The following is a 23491-nucleotide window of genomic DNA, read 5'->3' on the forward strand; positions in this document are numbered from 1 at the left end:
CCCGGTGGCTATAGCGCCCGCTATGACAACTGATACCCCAGCGGTAAATGATCTCGTACTACATCTTTTAGTATAAAAGGGCGCGCAGCAAGCAGATGGCATCATTCGCTCGGGTTGCATCCCGGAGCACAGTGAGGTCCTCTACAGGGACTAAGTTTACTTTTCTACACGTACAGCGTCTACGCCAAGATGTCCATGGTCAGAAGATCCAGTATGGACAGGATGTCATCCAGCATGACGTCCAGCATGACTGGAATGGGTCTGGGTGGAATTACCGGACTCACTTCAGGAATGAGCACTCTCAGCTGCATGAGAGAACAGCAGATGACCATCGGGGGAATGCCTTCGAACTACGTCCCCGGATTGTCGGCTTATTACAACATCTCGAGCTTCTGCCAGCGCCTGGCCAAACACGTCGTTGGCCTATGCAAAGAGCTGGACCTACTGCGCAGCATCGCCCAGGGCGCTCGCACAGCACCGGCGCTCTACACCGCATGAAGCATTCCATGAGGAACAGCCCCAACACTCAGTACACTCACAACCTTATCTGCAAACTCGCCGATCAAAATGAANGCCGCCGCCAGGATACCCTGGAAATGATTCCTCAGAGTTACTACTCGCAGCAACCGCTGAAGGTAGAACTTACTGAATTCTACTCAGGGACAACTCCAGGATCATCACACCGAGCAATACGATCTGGTAAATGACAACATCCTCCCTAACCCTGTGCTGAGAAGAGGACAGAACTTCTTCTTCGCCGTGCGCTTCGACAGGACTTACGATAAGCAGCAGGATATGATTCGTATCGTGTTCTGCTTCGGTAAGTAACGTTTCTTAGTTTAGATATTCCAACATCTACAATTGGCAATTTTTTTAAATAATGGATTGTTTTCGATCATTGTTATATTTTCAATTCCACTCTATTATACGATCTAAAACATTCAAATCTATTTCTTTGTAGGACCCAAGCCAAGTATTACAAAGGGAACTCGTGTAGTTCTCCCCGTGAACTGGAACACACGGCAGGGAGTATTCCAACATTCTCGTGACATGATGGGAATGGGCATGGGAATGGGAATGTCTAGAATGCAGGATACCGGAACTGCGATGGCTACGATGGGAACCATGGGAACTTTGAGCACGATGAGCTCTATGGGTCCCATGAGTGGTATGAGGAAACTACCACATACGGCGTCCGCCGCAGTTCGTTCAGCAATGAGCCACTGCCCCTACAGCACAGCCCCCTCAGCCCACACGGACCCATGGATCGCCCAATGATCGATCGCTATGGAGGAACTACTCAGCACTCTTCTTTCGGTCGCGGTTATGGCTCACGCCACGGATCTCGTCACGGCTCTATGCAAAACCTGGCATCGCTCGCTCACGACATGGACAGATGGGATATTAGTATCCAACGCCAGGATGGAAACACCATCACATTCCAAGTACACGTACCTGCCACTGCTCCAGTCGGTGTTTGGAACTGTTGGGTTCAGACTAACCGCTTCGGCCAGCGCGACAACCGCCACGACTACAAATGCGACGAAGATATTTACATCCTCTTCAACCCCTGGTGCCGCGAGGATCCCGTCTACATGGATAATGAATCGTCCAGAAAGGAATACGTCCTCAATGAACAGGGTAAAATTTGGTGCGGCACCTGGCGCCAACCCAAAGGTCGCAAATGGATTTACGGACAGTTCGACGATGTTACATTGCCTGCTTGCATGTATTTGCTGGAACGCAGTGGCCTGGAACATTCCGAACGTGGCAATCCTATCCGCGTCTGCAGAGCTATTTCATCGATGGTAAGCATACTAATAAGATTAATAAGTTTTCTAATTCCTTACAATAAAAAATAGTTCAAAAATGGTTCATTGATAACTTTGTGTTACAGATCAACGCCAACCACGATGACGATGGTCTAATGGTTGGACGCTACGACGGCGAATACAAAGACGGAGTAGCTCCTCATGCTTGGACGGGCTCTGTGGCTATTCTGGAACGCTACCTTACTGATGGTGGCCGACCTGTAGAATACGGCCAATGCTGGGTATATTCTGGCTTGGTTGTGACTATTTGCAGAGCTCTTGGTAAATTAAATGATTAAAAATATATATTTAAATTATTATTTATTTAGAAATATCAAACTGAACAGCACAATAATGAATTGCAGGTATTCCTTGCCGATCCGTCACCAACTACGTTTCCGCCCATGATACCAACCGCACCTTTACTGTAGACAAATATTTCGACCGTGATGGCAACGAAGTGCCCAACGGACCCGATGAGGACTGCTATGACTCATGCTGGAACTTTCACGTTTGGAATGACGTATGGATGCAACGCCCTGACCTGCCTCAAGGTTTTGACGACATTTATATTTCATGTGAATCATTATAATTTTAGCTACTTAATTAACAATTATTAACTCAAATTTCCTGGAATAGGATACAGCGGCTGGCAGATTATTGACTCTACGCCCCAGGAAGAAGCTGAATCGGTCTACCATTGCGGCCCGGCCAGCGTAGAAGCAGTTCGCCGTGGCGAAGTCGGATTCCAATATGACACACCCTTCATGTATTGCCAGCTCAATGCCGAGCTATGCCACTTCCAGGAAGAAGAAAATTCCGAATGGGGCTTCATTCGGATGGCTTCTAACCAATACCAGTATGTATTGTATGAGAAATTAATAATTAAATCGTGAACAACACTATAAATTGTCATCACATTGCAGAGTGGGCCGCAAGATCCTCACCAAGAATCCAAACCGCGATGACGACGAAGGGGAGAGTGACATGCTCGAGATCACTCACGAATACAAGACTGTGGACAGTTCTTCACCCGAACGCCTAGCCATTATTGCTTCATGCCGCGGCTACCAGCGCCTGCAGCAGTATTATGAATATCCTGACCGCAATTTCGAAGATGTGTACTTCGATCTTATGGACATTGATATTGTGCCCTACGGCCAACCTTTCGACTGCACCATGAATATTCAGGTAGGATTAGGTAGCCAACAAACATTGACTATTTAATAGTAGGGAACAACGATGTAATATAATAATGTATGCTACAGAACAAGTCGCACGAAGATCGTACCATCTGGTGCGTACTGACGGCTTCATCATGCTACTACACCGGCGCTATTGCCTCGCGTCTCCGACGGGCTCAAGGCGAGTTCATCGTACGCGCTGGCCAACGTGAGGTTCTGAAGCTTCACGTCACACCGCAAGAATACATGGACAAGCTTGTCGACCACTCAATGGTGAAGGTGCACGCCATGGCCTACGTGAAGCAAACCCGTCAGGCCTGGTCTGATGAAGATGACTTCCCTCTACACAAGCCAAGAATGCAAGTGCAGGTAACAAACAATGAATTATCTCTACATTACAACTCAATTTATCGTGAACAATGTTATTACACATTGATGTGCATATGTGCAGGTGAGGAGCCAGCCTTGTGTGGGACAAGAATGCTCGATTACATTCAGCTTCCAGAATCCGTTGAATGTGCATTTGACCGACTGCTACTTCACCTTCGAAGGACCCGGAGTCCAGAGGCCGCGACAGGTTTGTAGTGTCGCAACATTAAACACCTGAAGCTGTCTGAAAGGATGGAAAATACAATATGATATTTACTTGCAGATAAGATTCCGTGACGTGAAGCCCGGTGAGTTCGTGAACTACCAGGACAAGTTCATCCCGCGCAGACACGGCGAGCGACGCATCGTGGTGACGTTCTCGTCGCGCCAGATGGACGAGATCTTCGGCTGCACCACAGTGAATGTGCGCGGCTAGCTAGCCCCCGGGCCCCGAGCGCCTTCGCCGCGCACCTCGCCGGGGCCGTCGTCACCGCCAGCGCTGCAGATGGACCGTTCCTACGTCTCCTACGTAGCGCCGGAACAACATTTGTACGTCCAGGAGGAGGAAGTCGTGATTGTCAAGTCCAACCCGTGAGCGCGACCTGATCGCGCAGTATAAGTGATGTCTGCGATATGTTTTTAATTTGGTGTGTTGGATACAAAACCAGTGGCGACTTCGCTTAAACTGTAGGACAGTACAAATGTTACAAACGAACTTTTTAAACTTTATACGAACGAACAACGATAACGTGGCATGTCTAAGGATCATAATATACTCGTTATAACATAATGTTTTTCACAAGCACATTTCAAATCAATAAAAATACAAAAATAATTTTATATTCATACACATTTTGCACAGTGTGATTTAATTATGACTCATATACTTAAGTGTACTATGTAAGGAAATGACCTATGCTTCGTGTGCCATTATGTTTTGAATAATGATGTCTCTTGCCCAAAGAGCTTAGTGTTAAGAACTTTATATTATCTAGGATAATCATATTTTACATACAAATACTGCTTATTGTCTAATATTATTTTTATTACTTTATACACCTATGATTGATCTTTATTTATATTGTAACCACTATAATATGTTTTTTGCACTGTTTGTGTGTTTTTGGGATCTCAAAAATAAAAAGCATTCATTGCAAAATATCTTTGAATTTACAATCCTTCATCCGGTTTTAAAAATATTTGTTGTTTTGAATGGACAGCTCAACACATACACGAGCATGTCATAAATATCATTCATCATTCATCATTGATTTATGAACAATACATTTACATTAAACATACAAACATTACTTACAATAAAATCATAAAAGCTCAAACATATAATATCTAGATAAGAATTAAACAAGTTCAACTTATAACATAATTTATATAATTATACCTTCGTAGTATATTTACGTAGTATATATAGAGCATTTTCCAATTACTAGGTACTTCCGCATACATATTTTTATCTCGTATACATAAATAAAACTATGTGGACACATAGTATTATTAAATATTATAATATAAATGTGAACTTAACATGTTATACTAAATCTACTTGTTTAGTTTTAATATAGAATCTATTCTATATAGAGTTTGTTTCTACGAACGCGCTAATTTCAGAATCTATTAAACTGATTTTGATTTTTTTTGCATTAATAGGAAGCTACATCACTCCTGAGTGCTAAAGGCTACTTCCCGGGAAAATATTTATCCGAGCCCCAGCAATACAAAATAAAGGAATTACACAGTAATATTATAAACCAGTGTTTGTGTCTAAGCTCTTTAATCATTTCAATTTAAGTAATGTGGCTTACTTACTTATTACGGCACATGACGGGAAGTGGGTGCAACAGTTGCGCCTCTGAATTCCCCCCTTCCGGGATTTGTGAGTGTGTGTCTTAATATTATAACTTTCAAGGCACTTATTGTGGTAAGTACAACACAAAAACTTAAAATTAGAACATTTTGGGATCTGAATAAGTTTATTCCCAAACTGCAATGCCACATGGCTGTTATTAACAGTATAAATATTTCGTAGCCAACTCTCGGCCGAAATAACCGCAGGCAATCATCGACGAAGTTGGAATAACTATTTTCCGAAAAGTTCTTTCGTAACACACTCTGAAATTCCTGTATTGATAATGACGCCACGAAAAGAGAAAAACCTTCGTGTTCACTAATATGGTTCATCTCGGGACGGGAAACTATTAGTATTTACACATTTATTATGACTAATTAAGGTTTCAAAATAAAAATATCAGTATAATGTTTAACAAAGAAGTATCCGAGGAGTCACATTTGAAACCAGGAAAATGTATTATTCAAGAAACGCAATGCAATATACCTATTTATGCACTTACATTTTCTTTCTGCCATTCAATAAATATCGACTTCGTATGACACAAGCCGGTGAGTAAGTATTAGATAAAACCTTTGTTTTAAATATTGCGCAAATTGTTAACTATGACCATTAAGTACAAACCCGTAGGACGACCTATCGTGTAGGGAAAATACTATTCTAACGGACATGAGATATATATGGTATGCTAAATTGTGATAACCGATCCCGTATGGGCCCGGGGCAGTCCTGGTAAAGACTTTAAAGGTAGGAGACGGTGGTAAAGATTTTTATCCAGTGACGTATGAACCATAGGTCGGTTAATTCTTTTTTGGAATCTATTAAACCTTGTATATATATGAATTAACGATAATTGATGCGTTCATGGTTAGTATAGATAAATAAAAAGCGAGATATTTTTAAATATGTGCGGAACTTAGTTCTTTTTGTTATAGTGTATTTTTTTAATATTTCCACGCGCATAAATTAAATCGTTTTGCATGGATATGCAGAGATGCGACTAGAGCACCCATTTTAACTTAGTGTTCCGCAACACGATGTGATAGGGGGCGAACCTATCGATATCGAGCACAAATTACAAATTCCGAGTTGATAATGAGCAGAAAAAATATGATTTTGCTTGACCAAAGATTTAAATCCAGGACTGCAGAGCAGTGTCGTACTGCAAACGCAATACAGCTACACCATCCACAGAGGTAGTTAACCACCAGCCCTGTATAATAATATACTGTCCACTGCTGAGTACGGCTTTTTCTACTATTTAGAGGGTTTTAAGCCTTAGTTCACGTTGGCCTAGTGCGGGTTGGTTTGTGCACACACCTTTGTAATTCTTATAGAGAACTTCTTAGATATGAAGGTTTCCTCGCATATTTTCTTTTATTATTAAAGCAAGCGATAATTTACATAGAATAGAAACATTACTTTTGAAAAGTTAGAGGTTTGTATCTTAGGTTTGAACCTGCGAACAATCGTGTTGGGAGTCCGTTCCCCTCACGACGATATTATCGCTGTTTTTATAATCACGTTCCTGGCAAATCGAATTAGAAAAATCTACAAAAATGTAACTTAGAAATTTTATTGAAGTCTGTGCGGCATATAATTATAATCTAATAGATACTGCCAGTAGATGAAGGAGGCAATTTATTTTAATAAGTTTTAAAGACTAAAATAACAAAAATAATTAAAAATGTTTACCCCCTCATTCATAGGCATATTTTTTTTTATCCAAAAACAGACTTGTTATCACAGCTTTACTCCGTCCTTAGATAAAAAACGTCTATGAATAAGGGGGTTAGTGTATAAACATCTGACAATAAAAATATATCCTTGGACATTTGTTAAAAGCGGCCCACTATGATAGAGCGACTAGGAGCGACGCGAGAGTGGAACGTCAATTGGATACATACGTAGGGTGTTAAATTCTAAGTATAATCCTCGCTTTGCCGTAGTCGGGTAAAAAACGATTAAATGCAAGCAGCTGTGTTTCATGCCGCGAATCCTGAAGAAATCGACGTCTGTATGTATGATAAAGTTCAGATGTAACAAAGAATATTATATGAAATGAAACAATAACCACACATAAACCAAAATTGTGAACAAAAATATTTTTTATCGTACTCGAGGCTTCATCATCATCATCAGCCGCAGGATGTCCAGCTCCTGGGTACACGTCCGAGGCTTACCATCGATGAACCATTAAAATCAGTGCGCATGTGCGTATTTATGTGGAATATAGATGAAAATATTTAAGTGAATAATTAATTACTTGCTCAAAAAATAGGTTTGAACCTATGCTATGTTATGTGTTATGAACCTTCACCTATTTCTTCGATAAAATTGCTGTTGTAAATATTTTAGATCGCCTAATATTTCAAGAATTCCCTTGAAACGTGCTTTGGCACACTCGACGTCCGTAAAGAAACAGAGAGTGTTATTAAACTTTAGAATGTGTTGGGTTTACATTCGTTCTGTGGTTTCGCTTGTTTCAAAATATTGTTTCGTATTTGGTACTTCTGTACGCCTGTGGTAGAGACTATTAAAATGCGTAAGCAGCTAATTGTTAAATTAATGTGCACAATGAAAATAATATGTTCAATATTTAGGTCAAAGTGAAACGTCGTCATCATTTCACTGACTAGCCAAACCACAGAAAATGTGATGCTTCAATTCATTGAAGAATAATAAGGTCAAGCTCATTCAATTCAAAGAAATAGATCACACAATAGGTTGACCTACACAAAGTTCTTACACTTGGTTATATGTGGGTAGATACAAGAAATCCTTCTTTAGAGTCACTCACGCTGATGTCACACGTAGTAAATTAATGTAATCGCGCGTAACATTAAAGTTTATGGCGCGCACAGTTTAGTATAATATGAAAACAAACAAGATTCCGTTGATAAAAATTATGTTATACAAGATATCTCTATATCATGAGACTTTAAGATGGACTTTTTTATTTAGTTGTCTAAGTTTATTTTCGCTTACATTGTCTAAAATTTTTGTATTATCAACCTAAAGGTTTGTAAGGCATGCCTCTGATATAAAAATTAGCATACATTTGCATAAAAGGTGTTAAAAATATATTCCGAGGGGTTTTGAATAGATGTAAGTATTTTTGTTAATTTTATTGTTAGTTATTATATTCTTTATTTTTACGTACTGCACAACCAATATACATCCACATTTATAAATTTTACAAGTTATTATTAATATTTATAATACCAAGATATAAAAAATATTTCCTAAGGACCTTATGCATAATAATTTAGAATTGGGTTTAGACGAAAGTTTGATCAAATAAGTTTATAAGCGGCGATAGCCTAGCTGGGAGTGGAACGGACTGCCGAGACGAATGTCCCCACAGGTTCAAAACCCAAGGGCACGCACCTCTGACTTTTCTAAAGTTACGTGAGTGTTATTTGTGAATTATTGCTTGGTTTAACGCTGAAGGAAAACATCTAGATGAAACCTGCATATCTGAGAACTTTTCTAAAATAATTTCGAAGGTATGTGGAAGGTGGTGACAACATTAGGACAGTATATAATACAGGGCTCACCTTATTATTATTTAACCTTGTTCAGTTAAAATTGTATGTCGGAGATACTGAGTTTCAGTTCAGTTCCAAGTTTAATAAAATTTTATTTTTGGTTTTTCACACAATTTCCTTGTTACTGGATTTGGGATTCCTAAGAGTCAAAAATAAAACTAAGTTAAACGCAGAATGCATTATGATTAATGACTTAGTTCAACAACACCTTAGTCCTATTGGAGTAGAATAAACGAAGATTGAAGAAGGTTTTTGATATACTTCAAATTATACATAGGTACGACATAATCCCACCTTGGTGACCATAACAATTCCTCAAAGTCTGATTAATTTTGGACCGGAAAATGCATTCTGGGATATTATAAGAATAATTGACTTCTGTACTTTTCCCCGTATATTACGTCAAGGGACCGCACCGCCACCACAATGTGACTAATTTGACGAGATAGTGATTCATTAAAATTCATCATACTGTTGCGCCAACAGAGGACGACCCCTCGTTGGACATATGTTGATAAGAGGTCACGTATTCGAGCAAAGAAGGTGGACTCAGACACCATTCAACTCAGATGAACCGATCTCGCGCTGAGGTACGCACGCGCCTATAAGTGTTTTTCAATAAATACGACGTTCATAATCAATTTATTAACACACATCGGCTTAACAGTTGTTTGTTTTGTTTACATACGATAGTGTTTATCGTGACAATATTGAAAGTGGTCCGCACTCGCGAGTGGAATATCTATAAGATTTTTACTTAGTGTCGAACGCGATTAATGACTGTGAAATGGGTACAGTGAAAAGCAAGTTAGCAAGCTGGTGTCCGTCAGAGTGTGTGTGCTGTAATGGATGTAAGGCGGGCTCTTATGACTTGCCGAAGGATTTGCCGCGTCCGCCGCGAGTCGACTCCAATGGTAGGTCAAGGCTGAACAAGGATAAGCCGAATATGCGATAAATTTAGTAACATAAATGATGTGATCGTTATGTATTTGCGTATAGCGTCATGTATTCTTTTGGCAGGTGTCTTTATTGCAAACACTATAAGTACTTACCTATAAATTATTTATGTATGTAGTCGAATAGTATATTTAAAATTGTAATAAATAAATAAAAAAAATCGTGGCACTCTAGAAACAATCTTCATATATAGGTAAAGGAGGTACATTTTTATTTATAATATCTTAGAAACTTAACTTTTCAAATAATTCTAACATAATCTGACACAACCTACCTGAGTATGTGACTTTGGAGACTTGAAAAAAATTAAAATGTACATCGATGTGCTCAATTTTCTCATAGCTTGCTTTGGTTTACTTTATCCATTAACAGTTAAAGTATTGCTATCGACCCTCGAGGCCTTCTTAAGACGCCACTGTTTGCAAACTGGTTTACACGTTTCATATTCTACACAGTAGACAGCTATTACTTAATGTTTACTTACCAGTACACCTGTAAATACATAACTGCCTTGAAATTAGCAGTTGTAGCTAATTGCGGCGCCATTTGCGATCAAACGCATTCCGATGGTTTTATCCCCTATAACTTTGTTGAATTCTAAGAATTGGTTCTTAATTTGAGACTGGTCACTCAATGTTGTTGGCAATAGTGTATAAGTATTGATTCTATTCGAATATATATTTTAATGATTTTACTTGTTCAAGTTTAAACATTTCTAAAATTAGAAATGTGCCCACTAAATGAGCGTAACACTCACTGTTTCCTAAATTAAGATTATCAGATGAGAGATTTTAATTAACCTATGGGTTATTTAATATCCCCTTCTTTTGTTAAGTTATAATTTATTTGACAAGATCCAAACAAAAAATTATATTACTACGAATAAATTCACCTTCTTCATTTAATTTAAAAAATCATTTAGATCTATTCCTTTTTTATGATTATAATAATATTATTTATTGGCAATATTGTCGATGCCGAATCCCAGGTGTCATTAATTATTATAATCGATATAATCGTAGGATTTTATTTTTTTATATGTTTCATTGTTTTCTTTTGAAATCAATACGATTTACTAGATTTATTTATTTGACTAGAATAAAGACGTAAGTTCGTAGTTTTAGGATAACGAGTTTCTTGTAGAGTACAAGGATAACTGATAATAATGTTTAGAACATAAAAGACGCTAAGCCTATCGGAGAATTATGTAGGCAGTACATTAGTTTTTATGCTGGAATGGCTTAGGTATTAATTTTATCTGTCGCCAACCGGGTGCATTATTTATTACACCAATTATTTATTCTGTTAACATACAGTACGAAATAATGAAAACGTTTACCTTTATAAATACTCGACAACTACAATTTAACATTGCGATGTAAATGTGGAAAAAAGTCCAAGACTACAAAATGTGTTTGCACATATACACCAGCTTTTATAAATAATTTTGTTTAACCTTCATGACTCGTTTAAGGTTAGTGTCAGTAAACGAATACTAGTCATAAGAAATTATTTTTCTGATGCAACGATGCCTGCTATGTGTCTACCTGACGCGAGACAGGTGACTCTACGACCTTAGTCTAATGTCATAAAAACAGTTATATTGAATTTATCTGCAGTGGCAGCAATAGCTAGCGCGATGCTCTAGATGAGAGCACGAAAAAGATCCCGATTTTAACAAATTTGTAGGTTAGATGCTATATTAGTTATCAGGGTAGCGATGTAAAAAATTGTTCTCGGCTAAGGCATTGTGCGAGGCTCCGGAAGATTTTCCAGCTCCTCCCCTACGGCCTTCATACTCTTTACTCCGTTGATCTTGACCGTGGCTAAGGATTGTAGGGTAGAGAAAAAAATCTATATATTGAAGATTTTCTAAAGGACATAATGCTTGTATACATAATGGTGCTGCCACACAAGTTATGTAGCGTTAGACAATACGATAATATTCTGTGATATTATAATACTGTAAAGATGCAATTAAATACATTCTTGTTTAATGTTTTCGGCATTTCTATACTGGCGAATAATAACGTGTTGTATATGATATTTTCGTAACCAACAGTTTGGTTCGCCACGGTAAATGTTTAAGAAAAGTTATAATTTACTGTCATATCGGTTTACGTATAAATATACGCGAAATATACTGCAGTAACGTTGCATAAACGTTTGTTGTTTTGTGTACAACAGTGGGTAAACTGCCAGTTTTCTTGACTAAGTCGCATTACATCCGTTATGTCATCCGAAGGTGAACCGGTTCGGCCGTGTCTCATTGCGATGATCAACTATGCGCCAAGCATTTAAAAAATAAACCTTATGTAGTAATTGCATAGCGTAAACATAAAATATTTTGGAACTGTATTTACCAATATTATTTTATATATCTTTATTTATTAATACCGTCTTATTGATGTAAGTACGGCGCACTAGGTCCCGTTTCACAACATCTGAGTAAATGGTGTTCGTCACATAAACCTATTAGCCGATTGACATACAGAAGTAAAAACTGGTAACAAATGATGCGCATGATTAGGTACTATTTACAGTAGTTTTCGTAATATGATAATTCTCAATTAAAACTTGAAACTAGTGAAAAAGTCACTGTAAAGTCTGTAAGATTTTGTATACCATTCTTAGCTGTGAAAGAAAAAAACTGTAAGTATTATATATTCATTGATATAAAACATGAAATTTGCGTATGGCAATCGGTTTACCCGTTATCGGAGTATAAAACAAAAATAGCTGCGGAACAATTGTTTCTTCGGGTATAAAAACATGATTCACTGCCTGTTTCACAAGTTTCAAATAAATTTTATTATAAACAGTTAATGTAGATAGTACTGATTTTATACGATTTATTTAGAAACATAGATTAGAGTGGGATATTGGTACTTGGTCGGCTTACACATTTTGTTTCACCCTGTCTTCAATGACATAGTGTTGACATCCATTTGTTAGTACCAACTAACTAGTACCTGATCAGACAAAGCGGCCCGTTCATACTGTAAACAACTATATCTACAGCAAGCTCAACTACTTAAATACTTAGGTTTGTACATCACACGCCAAGCATACGTAAATCATTTGAGATATGAGTGTGTTTAAGTCAAACCGGACGTCAAATATTTAAAATAGTTATTTTTGTGAAACGTTAATGAATCTTTTGGAATACTAGACCAGCATATGAGATGATGTCATGTGAAAGAAAACCCATGTATCATTGAAACTGATATCCGAGGACACTGAGTGACAAAACGAAATTAAAGGATTTCCGTTGTAAATGTGAATATTTTTAGGTTTGTTAATAGTATATTTTCTCATCATCATATTCCTTTGGGTCTGTTAATAGTATATTTTCTCATCATCATGTTTCTTACAGAATTTGGGATATAACAATAGGATATTTGACATATTAGTAGAAACACGCACTCGCCTTTCATTCTCGAAGGGGTAGGCAGAGTTGCAACTGAACCAACTTTCCGCCGTGTGTATCCCATCCCGCGATGTGATTTGCAGCGAGCCTATCGCCATATCAAGCACAAATTTCGTAGAGTAGAGAAACCCTATATCACTTTGCCCGACCGAGAATCGAACCCAAAAACTTAACACTGCAGTTAAATCATACAATTACACCACCTAGGTCGACCCGTTATTAATTATAATGGAATTACTGAATCCTAATAGAGATGGCTCCCGCAGGGGCTAAAGCAAAAACTGACAATAGTAGGTCACATTGCGCAAGAGTCTTCTCACTAAACAAGAATGCACTTTATTCTATTGAATCATACCACACTTCACTAGATTTGATAAATTGTGTATCAGTGCCTCTTTGTTACACGGGGACATGTACGATGCAGCTGAAATCATGTAGATTTCATATTGTATTTCATTTATGCTACTTAAAAAAAACTAATGTTATTATGGTTTTGATAGTTTTTGCTTATGGCTAGTCTAGGATAAGAATATATTATTATGTTTATTAGCCGACATGTTGTGACAATGTAACGTAAACTGAGTTTATGAATAACCGTAATCAGTTCTAAATCTGCTAATAGTGGCCAATAATTTACACACATATACCGATTCATTTGAATTTCGGGTGCTATAATCCGTCATAGTTAGCAGTAAAAATAAAATTTACGTTCATCATGCGCCACTTTACAGGCGGAATTAGACTACTTTGATGTGCTGGCGTTTATTCACGGAATGCTGCATAACAATATAAAGTTAATGGTTTTAGGAATATTGAGTAGCTATTCTGTTTATTTTTATAACAATCTAGCCGATCTCGTGTCTTATTTGTGATTGAATTTTGTTACGAGACTAATCTTTGCTCTAATTCTTATGACGAATTGGTACTTAATGCGGCTGGCATTATTTTGACCGTAATTTTTTTAGTACAAAATTTGGTTTAGCGAGAAGCGGCACAACCGCAAAATAGTTAGCTATTTTATATTTAATGAGAACTGAATAAAAGTATTTTAAATAATAAATATTATTATATACGATTTTAATAACTCAATAAATAGAGACATTCAATTTTCATAAAAATTCTACAATGTCGGTTATGAGCAATTTATTCTTTGATATTTCCGAGAAACATATTCTATTGTATTACATGCCTTGATGACACATTTCTTTTGAAACATGCATGTTATTAATTATATATACTCCTCTGTACTACTACTACGTACTCGCAGTACATGATTTATCACTGTACATCTGATTCTAACTCTACTTGTATGATATAATCTGAAACAAGAAGGAAAATAGAAAAATGCTCAAACGTCTCGGTGCAGATTCCTACGAAAAACTGAATCATTTATGAGACCATGTAAGTAGATTTTACTTAAAAGTAAATGTTTATTATGGAATGACCACGTTTCCATATACATTGTATTATGTATACCTACATTGTATTATGTAAGAATTTTGTATTATAAATTATTTTTATCATCATTTTAAGATATTAGGAGGCAAGTCTCATAAAGCATAGTTATTACCGTGGTTAAGTAATTACTTAAAAAAATGACTTAAAGTCGAAATGAAATATCGCTAGTCTACTGTTGCTTTGAGGTAATATACTAAACAGTGCATTAACCCACAGATAAACGCATACGATAACGTTAATAGCTAGTGTCATTCTATATTACTACTATTGTCGAATTCTTTAGCCACCTAGATGTATATTGAAACTAGATGTAATAAATCTAATACCTATTTTGTTAAGTTTTTAACAAACATAATTATCTGGGTTTAACCGAAAATAATTACTTTAACGAAGGTTACCTCGTTTTTATGACAACAATTTGCCAAGTTTCTTTTATTGTAATTAGGAACTCTATTATAATCTAAAGCGATTGGCGTATCTTTGATTAATATAATTTTGTAAAATAATGTTATAGCGCGAGAAATTGGCTTTATAGTGATATTTTATATAAAAATTAACTAATCCTTAAATTTACCATATTATAAGTTGATAATAATTTGTCTAACACATGCAATAATGTGCATAAATATGGTCTATACCCACATGTGTCATGTAATAATTAATATAAGTAAAACCTAAACAATATGATATAATGAATACTGCACAATAAATGAAGTACTTAGCAATAAATCACTGTGATTTAAGTACTAATGGTATCTGTGATGAATAGATTTATTTGTTTGTGAACCAACTTGATATTTTATTTACTTGATATTATTTGCGAATATATTGGAGAGGCTCAACGGCCGTTATTGTTCATGTTTTCGCATCAGTTAATCAAAAAGTATTTGTAGATTATTAAGATCGATTTTAACTACTAGATTGATTTAGGAACAAGCTTCTTTTATATTATTTATTTTTCTCCTTTATCGACTATTACAGTATACCTTAATACGGTAGTGTAAAACAATACTAATAAATAGTTTTTGTCACACAATCCTTCTAATATTGTTAAGTCGAAAGTTTGCGAGTGTATGTTACTCCAATAAGCTTAAACGGCTGGACCAATTTTGATAAAAAATTATATGGAGTTAGCTAATACTCTGAATTAATATATAGGCTACTTTTTATCTGGGGAAAATATAGTGGTACTTTTATCCCGAATACTGAAAATATTCCAAAAATCTTACTTTAATCAAGGATTTTTCGGTAAAATTTGAATCGATTCAAAACACGAGTTCAGAAAGAATTGACATCCCTACCGTTAATTTATTTCTGTAGAACTAGAAACCTACGCGGTTGCTATTTATGGGTCTGCGTAGGAAAAATATACTAAATACATAATATACCAATCGGCAATGATCTATCCCAGTATAGAGGTAAGCAGAGCACCCACGCTGGTAACCACGCTTTATATGTGCCTAATGAAATACGTTAAAGGAAAGGAATTAAAATTATGACGTTTAGAGAATTATGGATTTGTCTGATATTTCTTTATTTACCGACCTTTGCTTCTTTATAAGGATTGATATTTTCTATTAGTTAGGGCACCTGATCCTATTCAATTATTTAATGACTATAATTATTCAATCTATGGAATCGCTAACACAGTAAAATAAATGTTCTTGCGGAAATTATTTAAAATCAGACTGTATTGCCGTCATAAGAGGCATCTTACATATTTTTTCCTCCATATAAAAATGTTGAAACTATTTTGCAGATTCGTAACCGAAGGCTGGAAAGTCTTCGAAACCTCGGGAGAAAAATATTATCCAAAAACCGTGACAAAATCCGCAAACATAGTTTAATTTCAATGTCTAACATTCGCGTAAACATAAGGAAATCATCATATAAAAATGTATCCAGAAACATCCTTTTTCTTTATATTGCAAAAAATATTAAATTTATTCGACGTAATGGGCATGGTTAGGAATTAGGTAAATATTTATTAACACAGCGCCTGATACGACACTTATTGCAATTATCAACTCATTCTCATATTTTATAACATCTGTACATGTTATGTATATAAGTATTTTTGTAATCAATTATTTGCATACATTCAATCTATTATGAATGCAGTTATCTTGTAGAGCAATGTACACGACGCACGTATAAAACAAGTCTCTTTGTCAGTCACGTAAAACGCCCGAATGAAATTTCGATTCATAGCAGAACGATAGCAATTAACAGATAAAGATTACCGGCATTAAATACGATCCTAGAATGGTATAACGAATAGAAAACAATTTAGGAAGTAATTGCCGATGATAACAATTTGTCACATTGGGTACAATCGCCTCAATTGACCCCAGCGACCGTCAACCTCAAGGTCAATTTATTTAAATTCCGTAGATTTCTACGCATAAGTGTTTTCGTAGGATTTATTCTGTAAAGGATTTTTATCTTTTGTATTTAATTGCCTCATTAATACAGTGGAACCATAATTGGGAGGGGTTTCACCCACTATTACCTAGTCTTGCCATAAATATTGTAATAAAGAAAAAAGAAAATTGTTAACTGCAAATAACATTTATTACTTTTACAGTGTGTCAGTTTAATACATAAATATAAAACAATTAAAAATATAAAAAGCTTATTCGAAGTGGTCTCCATTGGCTGCAATACAGTCCTTTAAACGATGAGGCCAGTTATCAATAGAAGCACGCACTCTTTCCATGGGAAAATTCTTCACCGCCAATCGTATAGATTGTTTTAGGGACTCCAAATTATCATGGCGTTTAGAGCAAGCTGTACTCTCTAAAACTGACCACAAATCATAATCCAGCGGATTAAGATCGGGACTAGACGACGGCCAGTCTTCAGCTCTGATGAAGTCCGAAACGTTCGATTCCAACCAAGACTGCGTGGACCGAGCTTTATGACCCGGCGCCGAGTCTTGCTGGAAGGACCATACTTGGTTATTGAACATGGTGATGTTAAGGGGCTTAACTACCTTCTCAAGAATGGTATCTTGATACACTTGTGCCGATGTTTTGATACCTTTTTCACAAAAATATGGCTCAGTCACTCCTTCATAGCTAACACCCCACCAAACCATCACTGAAGTCGGATAATGTCCACGTTGCACTCTGTCGACTAATTGGGAAGCTTCCTTAGAGCTTTGAGCATAAATACGGTCATTTTGTTTGTTAAAATGTTGCTCAATTGTAAAAATTTTCTCATCCGTAAACAAAATTTTTCTGTGACCTCCCTTTGCGTACCGCTTCAGTAGTTGTTTCGATTTTACCACCCTATTCTTCTTTAAATTATCAGTTAAGAAATGGCCAGTGCGTCTCTTATAGGCTGCAAGTCCTAAGTCATCTTTTAAAATACGCGACATGGTTCTAGGTGCTATCTTCATTTCCCGAGATAAAATCTTTTGCTTTCGGACAGGATTTCTTCGAATTCTTTCCCTTACTGCTTTGACCACCTTTTTCGTACGAACACTACGTGGACGGCCAGATCTTTTCTGTCACAAACAGAGGAGGTCTCATTGTACCTATTAATAGCCCGGTACACAAACATTTTACTAATACCAAGTGTATGGAGAGTTTTAAAATTGCATTTGGCTCCATACCTACTTTGTGTAATGCTATCACAGCGATTCGGTTCTCTTTATCACCCCACACCATTTTAATATCGCAAAATATTTTACAATGTATTGGCGCCAAAATGAGAAAACACAATGAACAATCGTATAAAAATGACAGATTCGAAATTCAAATGTAATATTTTTTTATAATTAAGTGTAACAGTATTTATGGCCAGACTAAGTATAATTTAATTTTCATTCCAAAATGAACCTGGAATATCCCGGATTGTGATTGCCAAACCTTTTTTTTGTTATAAGCCAGAAAGGGGAGAGTTCTGCGTACCCCTTCTCGGATAAAAGTGACCTTGTATCTTCTATTTCTCTTCCGAGAGATTGACACTGCGCCTATGTTTGTTTAGTAGTTATTGTGTAACACATAAATTACTGCTAACAACAACATCCGAATATGGAAATGATGACATCTAGTTTGCATTCAATGTTGGTCCAGTGAGGCCTACATGCTTCGTGAATATCAAATGTTCAGATGCATTTCCTAGACCACCTCATGGTTATACAAACACGAAAATGCGCTAATAGTAAACATCGTCATGCAAACACTAATCATTCATCATAAAATGACATTAAAGCATGACGGGTATAATGTATTTTCTAATGAGATCATCGATGCATCTTTGGTAGTTGATTTAGTAACATGGTCAAAAGTGAGTAATGTGGTTCAACCTTGAGTGCGACAATGAATGGATCCTATTTCTCAGTAACGGGTCGAAGCTTTTCGCGTCTTATTGACTGTATGACATCACCGACTGAGATGGTAGTATAGCAGTGGTGGCCCACGCTGGAGCCGCAGTCCATGACGGCGTGCAAAAACAACTGCACGTTTACCGAAACAATTAGCAAGTTACGAACGAATTCGATTTCGATCTACTCTCGGACCAAGTATGATTTAGTGCGGTTATCTGTGATTTGGTGATGATATAGTTGTGATTTTTTTACGATGGAGTATTTAAAAAGTCTGTGGCAGCGGTTTTTTGGAGGGAAGCGTAAATACACAATAGTTCCTTTTAAGCCAGGTAATAGATTTGTCTTTAAAAGATAGTTAATTATAATTGCGATGTATATAATTTGACATTGAATTACATAGATGTCATATTATAATGTCTATGCTAATAAAATAAGTAGTAATACCTATGTTATAATGTATATTATACATAACATCAGTCATAACATAAATGAAAGAGAATTTAATTGAGCAAACGTAATACAACATGTTACATTAGACATAAGTGTTTTGCTGTGAAAATATAAAACGCATAATAAGAGATAAAAAAAGCGTATTTTTTTTAAATTATTTCCGGAAAATTATTACTTGACATAGATTTATGTGAATTATAAACTATTCTAAAATAAGATTTGTTTGCCTAAATATTTAACTGTTGAGGTGTTAACGTATGCATATGGGTACTCTGGTGTTTACCTATTAACGAAGACTGACGTACTGGCTGGCAGCCAGCACTTTAGCGCGAAATTTTTTGTTGATGACGAACGTGGTAGCCTTAATAGTAATTATGATCCTCTATTGATTCCTATCATCGTTTATAAACATTGATGACCTTTTGACATCTACAGTAAATGATATCGGAATGTGATGATTGCAAGTAATTCAGATCTGTAATACTTATAAGGGACAGAAGACTAGGAAATGCAATTAAATTTCGTTCCCTACAGTAATATTTACTTAGTAATAAATATAATATTGTAAATAATTTCAAATTTTAGCAAAATTTAATTTACCATTTAAAAACTATATTTCTTTCGGATATTACTTATTCGTCCGTACGTTGCCTGTTCGTAATATTCTAATTAGAATAAATTCAAAAAGGTTGTGTGATGATAAATTTTGTTGCTTCTTGGGTAATACCTGCGTCGTTATTTTTGTTTTTTCCTAAAAACAATCTTCTTTGGGGTCAAAGTAAGGTTTAAAAAATATAAAATACTAAACAGTAATTATTATTTGCATAGATGTCGTCGACGCAACTCGGCAAGGGGTGCTGGCAGTTAATGGAATCGACTTCTGTATTGACACGAATGGCGAGAGCCACAACACGAGCAAATTCAACTTGATGACCAGGCCTGAAGACAAATGCTTGGTCGTCAGACGTGGACAGTCGTTCAAACTGGACTTGCACCTAAATCGGCCTTATGATGCTACTAGAGATGCGATCTCTTTCATTTTCTACTGTACTGGTATGTATAATATTTTTTATGTATCTGATAATAGGCACGTACATAAGTACTTAAAATTTTCACGAATTTGAATAACGCTTTGTATTCTTTATTTGTTCAAAATTAATGGCCTAAACATTTGTGACTTTTCAAGTAATTAAATTATTTTTTTAAAGTTCTTTTGAAATAAACGCGATTTGTCGAAGTCTTTTAGTGAGGGTTTTGCATAACACTGGGACTTTATAGGCTAATAGAACACAATACCAACTTTTGAAATAAAAAATAACATCAATTTAAATTCTTCTGAAGGTGCTTCAATATAAATTTAGCCGAACTCGCACCGTCTAAGGTTATTTTAAGACTAGTGATAAATGCAATCATTCAATACGCAGATGTTGAGAAGCGTGGGCCGTCTGATGAAACATCTGCAGCAGTGCCCTTATTAGAGAAGGGCTCGGAGACTGTTGGCGCTTGGAGTGCGGTGTTCGAGAGCCAAGTGGACTCTCACCTCATGGTTGCTGTTACCCCAGCTCCTGATTGTATAGTGGCAGCTTGGAAGGTGGACATCGATACTAAGTTGACTGGAGGCAGCTCGCTCAGCTACACAGATCCGCATCCCATCTACGTACTATTCAACGCTTGGTGCTTAAACGACTCTGTTTATATGCCAGGTAATATTAATATGTTCATTTGATGATTCTTAATTTGCCATTGTGAAACTGCGCGCCAAAATTAAGAATAAAGCTGCATCAATTTAATCTCATCTCAATAAAAAATAAAGAGCTGTGAATTTTATTGTTTGTTTTGCAGGTCAAACTCACAGACAAGAATATGTGTTAGAAGACGCTGGTCTTATGTATAGAGGTGTATACAATCGTATCAAACCCACGCCGTGGAATTATGCTCAGTACGAGAAGGATATTTTAGACTGCGCCTTATATCTAGTCCGGGAGGTTGGTAAGGTGGGTAACATTGTATAAGAAAAAAAAGTAGATTAGAGTCTTATTAAGTACTAGCTTCCGCTCGCAGCTTCGCCCGCGTGGATTTCGGACGTCAAAAATGGAGGAGGTGCTCAATTTGTCGGGATGTTTTTTTAAGTATGGTCGTATGCAGATGGTCCGATTGTCCTGTCAGGGTCTGATGATGGGATCCTGGTGAAATCGAAGGAAGCTTATAGCATGATTCAGTATTCACGCGTGATGGCTTATTATTAGCGTATTTCATGTATAACTTTGGTGTTTCTATACCGATTTCTATGAATCTTTTTAAGGAATATTTAATAATGTTAACTTTTTAATTAGGGATGACTGAGAGTGTTATAAACGTAAGAGTAGTCAAATATAATGAGAAAGCTTCGAACTGCTAAGCTATCGGGAGTTACACGTGTTATTGTGAGTCAACCATAAAAGATAGACATATGCTGTCGTGGGATATTTTTTACATAATTTTAAGGAGAACATTTCCGTCATACATGATTTCTGCGTAGCTTTAACCATTAAGGTTGCACACGCGACGGAAGCTTAAAAATGGAGTAACTTCTCCCGTTTTCCCAACATTTCCCTTCACTGCTCTGCTCCTATTAATTGTAGCGTGATGAAAAGTATACTATAACCAGCACAGGAGTATGACAAATAATTGTACCAAGTTTCGTTAAAATCCGTCGAGTAGTTTTTGTTTCTATAACGGTTATACAGACAGACAGACAGACAGACAGACAGACAGACAGACAGACAGACAGACAGACAGAAAGACAGACAGACAGACAGACAAAAATTTTACTAATTGCATTTTTGGCATCAGTATCGATCCCTAATCACCCCCTAATAGTTATTTTAGAAATATATTTCATGTACAGAATTGACCTCTCTACAGATTTATTATAAGTATAGATTTCTGAAAATAGATATATTCAATCTTTTTATTAAAATTTGTGATCTAAATGCGAGACTTCTTAACAAACATCTTGTAATTTGGATAAAAAAAACTTCGAAGTGTAAACTGAAATAGTAACGTTAGATACTTTGCCGTAATACCATGGTTTAAACAGAAAAATGAAACATGCAAGTAGTTCAGTTGCACATAATTATATTATTATGTAGATATGTATTGTTTAGGATAGGTGCGATTTAAACTCTGTTTTAAACGAATGAATCATAACAGCTGGTTTTAAGGTCACGCCGGTGTAACCTGGTTTATTTCAGCCTATATTTCATATCGGATTTACATTCACTCTTAGTTTATAATTAACGAATGAAATTTCCGTTCTGTTTTAGGTCAAGGGTCGGGCACGAAGTGATCCAATACGCACATGCAGAGCTTTGTCTGCGGCAGTTAATGTCCAGGATGACAATGGAGTGTTGTTCGGGAACTGGGGCTCCGAGCTCAGCGATTACGCTGGAGGCACGCACCCACTGAAATGGGTTGGTTCTCTTAATATCCTACAGCGGTATTATGAGAAGAAGAAGCCAGTGAAATACGCGCAGTGCTGGGTCTACGCCGGAGTTCTTACCACAAGTAATTAATTTTCTTACCTGTACCTAAATGGATAAGGATGATCTAATGCCGGTTCTATTGTTTACGGTTTTATGAACACAAAAAGGTTAAAGAACAAAATGAAACAAGAAAACGATTAACTTGTCCAAAGCTGGTAGCAGTAATCAATCATAGAAACAATAAAGTTAAGATCACATTTGTAAATGTTACTCACTGACTACATACTTATATTATTTCAGTTTGCAGAGCCTTAGGCATTCCTTGCCGACCTGTGACAGGCTTCGATGCTGCACATGACAGCCAGGGCAGTCTTACCATTGACATAATTAAGGATGAAGAAGGAACCACTTTAGATGAATTCACTAGGGACTCCGTCTGGAATTATCACGTTTGGAATGAGGTACGTACAAACTATACTGTCTTTAATTCAATACGTCATAAAGTGATCTATTAATTTTAGTGACTATAAATAACATTCCCAATAATAAGTATATATTGTATTTGATTTATACACCTATTTTTTATTGCTTCCGCGTGACGAATGGATTCCAGTAGT

At 36.5% G+C, this 23491-nt stretch overlaps 1 protein-coding gene, 2 long non-coding RNA genes and 1 pseudogene across 6 annotated transcripts in view; 3 read left to right on the forward strand and 1 right to left on the reverse strand.

Annotated features, from left to right (window-relative positions):
* Positions 1-23491, forward strand: part of LOC115450721 (annulin) — a 42669-nt gene that overhangs the window by 15033 nt on the left and 4145 nt on the right. Inside the window, exons 1-6 of one of the 4 annotated variants that reach the window (XM_037441856.1) lie at positions 9344-9693; positions 20239-20463; positions 20835-21113; positions 21253-21404; positions 22716-22956; positions 23175-23335. The exons of 2 other annotated variants lie outside the window; for them this stretch is intronic. In XM_037441856.1, the coding sequence (XP_037297753.1) occupies positions 9567-9693; positions 20239-20463; positions 20835-21113; positions 21253-21404; positions 22716-22956; positions 23175-23335 (1185 nt within the window). In that variant the 5' untranslated portion in view covers positions 9344-9566. Of the gene's footprint in view, positions 1-9343; positions 9694-19042; positions 19290-20238; positions 20464-20834; positions 21114-21252; positions 21405-22715; positions 22957-23174; positions 23336-23491 lie in introns of those variants that run through there. One more of the 4 variants, XM_037441858.1, reaches the window with a different exon arrangement.
* LOC119190292 lies at positions 85-4399 on the forward strand (annotated as a pseudogene).
* LOC115454382 lies at positions 12091-12866 on the reverse strand. Its single transcript, XR_003939658.2, has 2 exons — positions 12448-12866; positions 12091-12370 (listed from the first exon to the last, which is right to left on the reverse strand). It is a non-coding gene; the product is annotated as an uncharacterized LOC115454382 (long non-coding RNA).
* LOC119190293 lies at positions 12873-15414 on the forward strand. The gene is made up of 2 exons (XR_005112838.1): positions 12873-13029; positions 13113-15414. It is a non-coding gene; the product is annotated as an uncharacterized LOC119190293 (long non-coding RNA).

Source organism: Manduca sexta, chromosome 23 (genome assembly GCF_014839805.1).
Source record: "Manduca sexta isolate Smith_Timp_Sample1 chromosome 23, JHU_Msex_v1.0, whole genome shotgun sequence".
Classification (NCBI taxonomy): Eukaryota; Metazoa; Arthropoda; class Insecta; order Lepidoptera; family Sphingidae; genus Manduca; species Manduca sexta.